Source organism: Stegodyphus dumicola, chromosome 4, assembly GCF_044657685.1.
Source record: "Stegodyphus dumicola isolate Sdum_Otavi_A_Nest chromosome 4, ASM4465768v1".
Lineage (NCBI taxonomy): Eukaryota > Metazoa > Arthropoda > Arachnida > Araneae > Eresidae > Stegodyphus > Stegodyphus dumicola.
The window spans coordinates 155,895,038-155,906,527 of NC_140771.1; the positions used below are offsets into that span (position 1 = coordinate 155,895,038).

General features: G+C 33.1%; 1 protein-coding gene across 1 annotated transcript in view; it reads right to left on the reverse strand.

Annotated features, from left to right (window-relative positions):
• Window positions 1–2,957, reverse strand: part of LOC146997729 (acetylcholine receptor subunit alpha-like 1) — a 562,185-nt gene extending 559,228 nt beyond the window's left edge. The window contains exon 1 of the mRNA XM_085815630.1: window positions 2,540–2,957. Coding sequence (XP_085671756.1) covers window positions 2,540–2,758 — 219 coding nt within the window. The 5' untranslated portion in view covers window positions 2,759–2,957. The remainder of the gene's footprint in view (window positions 1–2,539) is intronic.
• Window positions 2,958–11,490: the final 8,533 nt, after the last annotated feature.

The following is an 11,490-nucleotide window of genomic DNA, read 5'->3' on the forward strand; positions in this document are numbered from 1 at the left end:
GTTTACCTGAAATGCCATTTCAATAAATAGGCATAAAAATTCGTTTTTAATTCAAAGGTTAAAAGCAAACATATTTAATTTTATGGTGCACTGAAACATCAGATTTCAAGAATCACCCTCTTCTGAAAAGAAAATGGTCTTTAAATATTCATAATTGCTGTGACGCTAAAGTGCCTCATTTAACGAATACATCTCGTTAGCGATTCTCAGACGTGAGTCTTTGGTATAGTTTGAAATCACTCAGCAGTAAAGAGGATGTAGAATCTGTAAAAGCTTGCCATTTAAAGATATGGTCTTCATGCTTGCATTTACGAGAGCATTACTAGTGTCGGATAATGACACATCAAGAAAAATTTTTCAATTCCGAAAGTATATGAAAGATATCTGAACTTTATATCTCTAAAGGAAACAAATGCTAAAGAATGTCTCGATATTAACGTTAATATATTGAAAGGAGGTTTGCATTCGAATTTTATTATATAATGAAAAAAAAAAAAGAAATTAAAAAATATCTAATGTGTATATGCAGTTTTAGGATTCAATTCACACAAATTTGCAAAACAAAGCAACATTCCTTCTTTTAGACATACATATATAGCTTTGTTGCTGTTTTTGCCCCTTTACAGCTAAACGTTTTTGCTATTCTTTGCTGAGCTTTCGCATCATTGAGTCAAAGCAATGTATCAACTGAAAACTCTGTTCGTAAGCACATGAAACTTCAGGAAAAGCAAGTAGAAACATCGTAGTAATGAATGCTGTCAGTTATTTTGTACTTTTGCTGGAATTTGTTAAAATGCTAATTGTATAACTTTTAGATGCTTTCGTGTAATACTGTCTTTTCTAACTGATTTAAGAACTCGAAGAATGTTTTCCAAGAACTTCTGTTACTTTCCGATAAATGTAAATCCACGTCTCCATAAAATAAAATCTGCAGACGACATTATATTTCGGAAAATGACTGATGAGAATTCAACAACAACTTTTTAAAGATAGGTTTAGTTTTGTTTGGTTTATTTTATAACGGCAATGCACACAAGTGCTATCTATCTAAGGGAAGGGATCTTTTCGTGGAAAACGTTGTAAGGGAAACTGGCTAGTGTACATGTTACGCATGAGAAAAACCACTAAAACCCTCATGCATCCAGCCCGTTCGCCGAGTTTCGAGCCCCGGACCGAACTACCAGTGTTCAGCGACGTTACCGCTCGACCGCTCATAGGTCTAAATCTACAAGGAGCATTATTATACTTGCGTCTTGCCAAGCACTGCCAAGACATGAATGACTAAGCATTCTTCCATGATCCCTCATGCATTCCTGACTTATAAGGGTGTTGTTATTGGGTAAAGCATAAAATTTTTAATGTCATGTTTCGGATTCAATCAATATGATACTGATTAACAATTTGAAGGAATTAAGAGCAGCAAATATACTGTTTAAAAGTAAAAGTATTTATTTTTGAATTATTGATGTTTGAAATTGATGCAAATTAAAATATATTTAAATTTTATGAACATTTTCAGTTTGTTGTCATTAGCAAAAGAATTTTAATATTACATAGCTAGTACAGAAATATTTGTTTTCAATTTTTATAATGTTTTGTAGTTTAAATTTAAAAGAATTTAGACTAGTAACATATTATTTGTTAAAGGTTTTATGCATAATTTTACAGTCATTTATTACTTGTAAAGCAGTACATGAAATAGAGAACATATCCGAATCTCCTTCGGAATAAAAATGTAATAGTTTTCATTGCATATCATATGTATGAATTATTTAATATAACAAAGAATATATGCATTATTTATTAGCAGATACCCAGTTTAGTTATAGAATAATTGCATTAAATTTAAAATGTTATTATACTTGTACAAATACTTGGCATTTTGTGCACTGACTAGTAAAATATGTTCGATTCCTTAATTAAATGAAATTTCAATGCATAATTGTTATTTAAAATTAATTTAAACCACTCTCAAAGGGTTGACTTTAAATTGTTTATCTGATATAAACAAATTTTACAATGGAAAAATTAATTTAAATGATATCATGTATATAACTGCCGAAGACATAAAACAATCCAACAGAAATTGAAAAATTAACAATATAATAACTTAATACCAATTTTATTCAGACAGAACTTGAAGGAATATTAGTTTTATAATATGCCTTCATTCGTCACAAAAATTAAATTTGATAAATTAACAACAAGCAAAATAATATTCCAAAGCTCAGAGGGAAAACTGGAGTTAAAAATCTTTTAGGGTTTCAGTTTTATTTTTGATTCAGAAACGTATTACAACCAACTTATAAAAGACAACATTTATTAATCGATGCAATTTTCTTATATCGATATATTTAGCATTTACTGTAAAGCATAATTCTCGTTTATGCAGAAAATAAAATTTTCGAGCTACTTAAGTGCGAAGACTCCTAATTGTTAATTATCGCTCGATAAAACTTTCTAGCATTAAAAAAAACTATTCCGTGGTAAATAATTTATTACCCAAAGAGAGAGAGATGGAAAAAGAAGTAAAACTCACCACATCGATCAGCTGCGAAAGTTTCAATCCTAGTTTGACAGTCAGAGTGTCGCTGTTGTTCACTACGGGACGAATGAGTCTGTTGTAACTACTCATCAAGTCATCATAGAGTCGTTTTGCATCAGGATTGGAATCAGCATGTGTAACACATAAACAAAACAGCATGAAAACAGCGTGTTTTCTCATAAAAGTTACCTCATTTTTCTTTGTATTCCACATATTCGATCGGATGCAAAATATAAACACAGAGCTTCGACACACTTAGTGCAGTTTCAGAACAGTGCAAAGAGCCTTTAATTAGAATGCATTCCAGGAAATCTCTCGCAGGTATTCAAAATTGGGAATCATCAGGTCATAATGAATAAGGAAGAAGTTGCTGAAAGATGCTGAAGATTCATTCAGATCTTCGAATTCTCACTTCGGTCAACCACAGCGGCCATTGGTGGTGTCGGTAGCGCCATCTACTGGCTAAAGAACCGGAGCAAAAGCAAAGGAAATAAATTTCAGAAAATGATTTTTACATTAGGGGAGCCGGAAACATTAGCTGCGGAGAAAATTTATATTTTTACGACATCTGTAAAGTTTACGACAACTATTTCTAACTTTTAAAGTAGTTTTGAGGAGGTAAGAAAATACTGAAATTAATGAAACTAATTTATTCCGTTTTAATAATGGCTTATTTTTAAGTTTGTAAATTTTTAAACGGGGAATAAGAAGAGCTGGGTTTTCTTCCAGAAGCCAAATTTTTAGCAAACGCAATTTCACTTGCTGGGCCTTTTCCCTAATGTTGTTGCCAAGAGATGAGAGAATGAACGCTTTAAATAAGGAAGTATTTAATTTTGTTACAGCATTAAGTGCGACTCCATTCCTTTTCCTCATGTTTATATCTGGCTATAATAAGATTTATTCCGGGCGTAATTAAAGCTATTAAAGAAATATACGTTTAAATAAATAACATACTGGAAACTGTTAAAAAATAACTGTTAACTAACTTACTGGAAACACATTATTCTAGTTGAAGAACGTAATCAAGTAAGGAAGATTTTCACATTTCTTGCACGTGATTCCTTTAATAAAAGTATATAGAATTTAAATTATTATACAAGTCTTACTGGAAATAAAATATCTTTCAGAAAAATAGATTTCACAGTTTTACAAAAAAATATTTTAAAAAAAGATGTGCAGTATAAAGACTTTATATCACAGTCTAACATCCCAAAGTAGACTTTAATGTTACAAATTTTGAAAAATTAAAAACCAAAAAAGAAAGAAAGAAAATCTAAAAGGATTCAAATTTTAATGTCGTACCAGAGGATTTTGTTACAGTATTTTATGCTCTTGCTGGCTACCAATCTGTTCCTGGACTCACGCCTGCTAACATTTTTTTTTCTTTTTTAGCTTTGCTACTAAGCGTCGCTTTTCTCGCACTTGCGCCACATACATGTGACGCAAGTGCAAAGGCAAAGTCACGAAATATTTAAAACAGCCTTTCTTCAAAATACAGAATCGTGTGTTAGGGGCTTATATAAGGTTTTTAATATTCGCCGTATTATTTCTTTGAAAACTCTGAAAGCCGTTCGAGCGACCAGCCGCCTAAAAAAGCTATCATAAAAAAGAAAAAAGATATAATATCATCTTCATTTTTGCAGCTGCTCACATTTCCTAAACACAAATTCATATTTTCATAGGATTTAAATGCATTTTTGTTTAAATTCAGATTTAAAAGTAGAAAAATAGTTTTAAGAACATTGTTTATTGCTATTCAGTCACTTGGTTTGGTTCACAATAACAGAAAGATTAAATCTGGAAGATGAATGTATTAAGCTTTACTGAATGGCAACATGCTTATGCATGAAAACAATAAGTATTTATCTGAGGCTGTAACATGTATTGCTTTCAATTAAATTAACCGAATTTGTGAGTTAAAACTGAAAAATAAGTATCTTAAATTTGGTCGAATGCTAACAATTTGAAGTGTTGGAAATAAAAATGTTTCGTTTCGAACAGTGCTGCTACTTTTCGCTTTCAAACAGCTGAGTTTGTTAAACAAAAATACCTTAAACTTAGGCAAAATATGAAATAAATCAAGAACAAATTAGAAATTTCAAATTCAGACTGCGACGTGTCCATGCTAAGGCTGAGGACTAAGGTTGTTAAAAATTCGATGGCTCTATGTGCCGTAGTTTTTCAGCCTGCGAGGAACATATACACACAGATTCTTCATTATGGATTCATTTTAAATAATGCATCTCGATGACACTTGGTAACAGCAATGTGAAATGTGATTCGAACACAAAATGGATACGAGGAAAAAAATATGAGTTTCGAGACTATAGCAACCTCTAGTGCTAAAAATCATAAATATTAAAAAAACTGCGAAAATTATTTTGTATACTCTACATAAACCTATGACGTAAGATATGTCTTTTATTATTACGACAAAGATGTAAGTATACAAACAAAAATTTTAATTTAATGTAACATAAGTTAACTATATTTTATTATATATCGATATGATACATGAACTCAGAAATAAAATAAATATTTAAATTATGAAAAAGTGACATTTTTATTTTCTTATAATGGACGTATCAGAATCGCAAAAATTTTCAGGTATCATATTTCATATATAATTTTCAGGTATCATATTTCAGGGCAAATATTCATTTTGACCGTTCTCGAGTTAATTTGAACTCTTTTTTGACTTCATATCTGTACCTACCGGCAGAAAAAATCACTCTTTTTTTTCCTAAACGGATTGTAAAACGGATTTATAATGGATTTCTTCTTATGTGTGTACGTATGTATCTCACATAACTAAAAATAATGATTCTCAGAACGTTGAAACTTTGTTTTGGATCTGTTAAAACATCTAATTATCCTCTATTTTTTATTGTAATTTGCAGTATTACATGTATTATACATACATACACGTACTGTATATATATATATATATATATACATGTTTGTTACTCACCCCCTTACCTAGCTTAAAAGTATTTACCCGGCTTTTACTGTCGTAGTCGTTGACCGTAGTCATTTATTTTCAGTTGCAGAAGTTTTTTAGATGACGAAAAATATTCACGTTTTGGCAGTGTCAAATGAAATGAAAATAATAATAATTTTCGACAGCTACCAAAATCTAACTGCATGTAAAGAGTTTACATATGTTTTTACCTTAACAATAAATATCTAAAAATATTCAGTATCAGCTATTGTTGTAAATATCTGTAAATAATGTTATTTAACATCAGTTTATTTTTGCAGGAAAAAATATGCATAATTTAATAGGCTCTACAAAGAAGTCAGGTAGTGTGCACATTAGATATTTTTTTTTTAATTTTAAATCGCTTAATTTGCTAAACAGTAACAAATTGTTTAACTCTGAAAATCTAATGCAGGACCGGTAAGATGTTATGCAGGACCGGTAAGATGTTATGCAGGACCGGTAAGATGTTATGCAGGACCGGTAAGATGTTATGCAGGACCGGTAAGATGTTATGCAGGACCGAAGTAACATTTTGAGAACCACCTGTACGTTAAAGCACTCTTATAATTTTAAAAACTTTCTCAGGGCTAATTTTTCGTATTGGAGAAATTTAAAAGAGTTCATGCTGAGGTATGAATGAATTTCTACTGTATCATTATTTGTACTTATATCGTAAAACAAATTAAAATTTTGCATCTTGCAACTGAAAGTATACGAAAAATGTCAACACTGTCTTGATATAAAAAATATAAATTTTGGTAATGTTTTTAAACTGAAAACGTAAGTCTATGATTTATTATGTATTTAGAATTGTAAAAATATTCATATATATACTATGTGTGTGTTACATATATATCATTAAGTTAGAATTTTCTAATAGTGAAATTACGTTTGTAATCTCAATTATTATCGTTTGATGAAACGCGCTATGGCAATTATGCTTTAACTTAAGATTTAAGGCAATTATACTTATAGTTAAATTCTGACCTATTCTTCTTGCCCGAAACACGACGCTAGCTCACACCGCGCAAATGGAATGCATGGGTTTTGCATGGGAATGCATAACTTTAAAAATAGGTTAAAATTAGAAGGTTATTCTTAAATGTGAACCTAGTTGAGCTGTCACCATGGTTCTACAGCTTTTTTTACAAATTGTGGTCACGTGTGAAGGAAGCTACGGAATGGTACTGGCATGCTCGGTAAGTTGTTGAAAAATCAGTTATACCTATTTGAACCTCAGCTGTCTTTTATTTTAGGATACTTTTGCAACGAAATCGAATAAAAGCATAAACTCCGCATAAAAGCAGCTAGTCTGTTGTTATATTGTTTGTATATGAAGCGCTCGTTTTATTTTGTTATCGCATTTTAAATTTTATAACACCTTCCGCTGGTGACATATAAAAATTTTCTTACTTTTTTCATTTGAGTTATATTTTGTGTGACAAGTTGAGCAATACCAAGGGCGATAACTCGCCAAGCTTTGGGTTAGCTAATGAACGTCTCTTAACTGTTAAGGGCAAGTTTTAAGCTATTTCAGAGCATAAAGATTATATGCATACCTTGCCGTGTAATTTATAATTAAATTAAAGAGGCTAATATTAACAGCTTTATGAAGACAATTGCATTTTTAATTTTCTTTATTTTTAGTACAAAAAATCTAAAATTGAGGTTATTTGAATATTGCAAAACCTTATTATTGGATTATCTGCCTAAGAGAAAGAATGCCTTTATGGAAGACTTTGGAAGTAACATTGGCTGGTAATCACGTCATTCAAGTGTAAAACCACGAAATCTAACGATGTAGCAACCCACATACCTGGATTATTGCTCAAAGCACGTCGAATGACCAGTACTCGACCATTAATGAATCAGTATTATGTTTATTTTGAATATAAAATTTCACTAAAAAATTAAGTACTTCTATACAAGAGGATTTCTTTCCTAATGAGATTTTAAATATTATTTTGATAAATCAACAAAGAATAGAATTTTAACACATTGTAAGATTTTGTTTTTAATAAATATTTTTTTAATTGCAGACGTATTTTAGTGCCGTACTTCGAAGCTTTAAATCTATAACATATTTTATATAACTACAAAAAATATTTGTATGAATTTCAATTTAATAAAAGTCAGTTTCCTAGCTGAAACGTTCATATCTTATTTATTAGAAAGATCTTAGCCTAAATTTCTCAGCAATTAACAATATTCATGAGTGTTTGAGAAAAGGTGCAAGGTTTCTTTGATTTGAATAACCATCTAGTTTATGCTTTGAATGTTTACTATCACTTCTCTGTTTCCGTTTTCTCCCCAGAATGAGTTAGAGTGAGGTTTCGAGTGAGTGAGGATTTGAGGCTTTTAAGAGAGAGGGTGTTCTGTTTCTTGAAGGCCCCATTATTAGGTTTGATATTCTAAGATAAAAGTTTTCGGCCTTGCTTTAGACTTGCCTGTACTTAAATTCACACCACTGTTCGAACCAATTTCGCGTTAAATTGTTCTGTATAGCCTATGGGCTATTAGTTTTTAAATTTAAATTATACTGACATCCTACTTTCAGTTCTCACCATATATGCCGGAGTAATAATTGTAAGCACCCGGTGTGTCTTGTTTCATCTTATTAAGCTTTAATTATAGGGTCTTTTACACACTTCCCAAGTTTCTGTTGTATTTCAGACATAGTGATAAGTCGCTGAATGTCTACTAAAAGTTTGATCACATGATTGAAATAGTCAGACTTAAAACCTTATAAAGGCTTTGATTATCTATTTTAAAATGTTTTTATTTTGTAAAAAGTGTTGATGAATAGCACTTTCACAGTAAGAATAAGAGTTGCTCAGAGGGCTACACTTCTGTCATTTCCTGCTTACTTCTCACTTCTTGTTTTGGAAAGAAAAGAAACCTTAATTTCAAATTATTTTTTAATTTTGATGTTACATATCTGCATCAGTAAATAAGTCTTAAATTAAAAAAATATATATTTGCAGATGGTGAGAAATTTCATTTATCATCTAAATAATTTCGTGCGATTGAGATACAGGGCGACAACACATGTAAATAAAAAAATGAGAGAATATAAGAGTGACATTCATTACATTTCTTAAATAAAAACTCGAAATTTATCTCTTTTCCCCATAAAATTATAGCAAAATGTGCTTGTAAAATGTCGCTCTGCATTTTATCAGATGGCAAATCTCATTCGCATAAATTCTTTCCTTTTGCATGGACCTAGAGTTCGTTTAGAGTTCATATCCTATAAGCCCATGTGTTTATGTGAAAGCGAAAAGAGCGATTGATCGCACTGTTTCCTATTACATATATTTGCAAGAACTGTACCATAGTATGTCTGACGTAGTTGCTTTGTTCTGAAACAATGTAGCTAACTGTATTTTTTTAATTAACTATAGGCATGGAATAATAAACCTTTCTACTATGACCTACACTGGTGAAATAAATTAAGAGACTTCTCATATTTTATCAAACTGTATAAAAAGAACTGAACTGAAGGAAAAACCACTACTTCTGAAATCTTGTACAGCAAATACATAAGAGTACATGTGTCTGTAAGCGAAGCCAGCAGAAAAACAGGCTTTATAAGCACGTGGAGGGTAAGTTGAATTGCGTTCGCTAGCACACCTCGGCGAATTTCTTGGTGTTATCTTGCAGCATTTGGTTAAATTCACATCGGAACATTAAAAATGAGTAACCACCAACGTTTAGATGATGGAATGAGGTGGGGAATTGTGAGGAGGCTAGAGGCAGGCCAATCGCAAGTCCAGATATGCAGAGAGTTTAATTTAACGCCTAGCATCGTGTGTAACCATGAAAACAGTTCCAGGATACTGGATCCATCGAGAGAAAGCCTAAGCAAGGTTGTCGAAGAGCCACGACGGACAGAGAAGATCGCTATTTGTCCATTTTAGCGAGGCGTAACAGAGGGGCTACTGCTTCTGAGGGACCTGTATGCAACCACATGAACCCGTGTAACAAGGGTAACTGTTTTCAAAAGACTGAATGAGAAAAGTTTGTTTGCCACAAGACCGGCTGTTTGCGTCCCGCTCATGTCTACGGACAGGAAAATCCGATTAGCATGGTACAGGTAGCATAGTGATTGGAGTACGGAGCAATGGGCGACCTTACTGTTCACCGACGAGTCTCGTTTTAGCCTAAACACCGATTCTCACCCTACTTTCATATGGAGAGAGCCAGGGACCCGCTACCTACCCTCCAATGTCCGCGAAATCAACAATTATGGCGGTAGCGGTGTAATGGTATGGGCAGGCCTTACGTTGGATAGCCACATACCTCTCCACGTCTTTGGCAGAGGCTCTGTGACAGGGTGAGGTATATTAATGAGGTCTTGGAGCCCTATGTTCGCCTTTTCCGGCTGTAGTGGGCTCCGAGTTCATCTTACAGGACGATAACGCGAGGCCACATAGAGCTCTTCTGGTCGACGAATTTCTCGAGTGTGATGATATTCGCCGGATGGATTGGCCAGCCAGGTCTCCAAACCCCAATCCTATAGAGCATGTCTGGGACGCTCTGAGGAGGGCAGCTGCAACTCTCAACACCCCTCCGAGAACCATCTAGGAACTGAAAACAGGGTTGCTGAATGAGGGGAAGAAATTGCCAAAGGCACTGATAAACTGCCTTATTTCCAGTATGACATCACGCTGAGAGGCCTGTATGGCCGTAAGAGGGATCCATACCACCTATTAACTCCTTCCTTTCGTGCCTTCTATAACCGCTCTTTCAGACTTTCAGACTCCCGTGAGTGTTACACACGAACATGTGCGTCTATTATAACTGCTGAATGTTTATTTTGCCTGTATTATATCAATCTATGTTCACATCAAATTGTATTAAAATCTGTCCAGTAGTTCTAGAGATCGTAGATCAACTATGCGAATTCTTTTAATTTATTTCACCAGTGTAGTTTCGAGCAACTAGTTCAGTTCCTCTACAGTCTTCAAATGAAAATTAACAGATTACATGGCAAGCATTAAATTTAATCTTATGTCTACCATGGATTTAAGGCATGATGTTATTTCTAGTGATGTGCTTATTACTCTAATATTATTGTGTCCTGCATCCACAAAAAGTTGCGCAGTCAGAGTCGTCTCCAAGCGTTCCAAACACTTAATGTGAATTATTCGTGGACTGAAAGATCCTCAGCTTTTAACTCTTGTCAATAGTTAATTTTATAGAAATAGCAATCAGTTATTACTTTATACAAAACATCCCAATCAGTTATATGTGACATTTTGAACTAAAAGGTCACTAGAAATTAAAAAGATTAGCTCTAAAACCTACAAAATTTTACTTGGCCACTGATGGATAATATAGCCTCTGCTTTATCGTACACTCATCTATGAGCCGAACCCTTTGTAAGCGAATTGTAACAGCACACTTGTCTTCTGAATGACAAACAGTAAACAATCATTTTGCCAACTGATACGCATTCCTCAGTTGACTTTATGTACCTGTGTTTCACGAAGCGCGCATTCTAGTTTTCAAATAGCAACGCTTGCAAGCAACACATGTGCACGTTGGAAATGATGTGTAAATGCTTTAGTGCCGTGATTAATTATAATCGTAAGCTAGGCAGTTTGACAAAATAACAAAAGACCTCTTTGGACACATGATGGTGTATTTTCTTCGATGCTGTTTATGTGAGTATCGTTTGCTTCATTTTATTGTTGCAAACAGCGTAAATTCCTTTTGTTTTTCTTCCTTTAGTTTTGAACTTTATGTGTGGCAACAAGATAATTGATTGATAGAATTGTGTTTGTGACAGCAATGTAGAATGGCTCGCTTATTTTGTATCAATTATTTCACATCGCTGACATCTTATTTATAATTAGTGTAATGAAATAAAAGTGAAGGAATACAGTTCATTTGTTGATTGATTATTGTTTGTGAAACATATTGTTACGCCATCCATTGCTCGCCGAAAGAGCGCGCT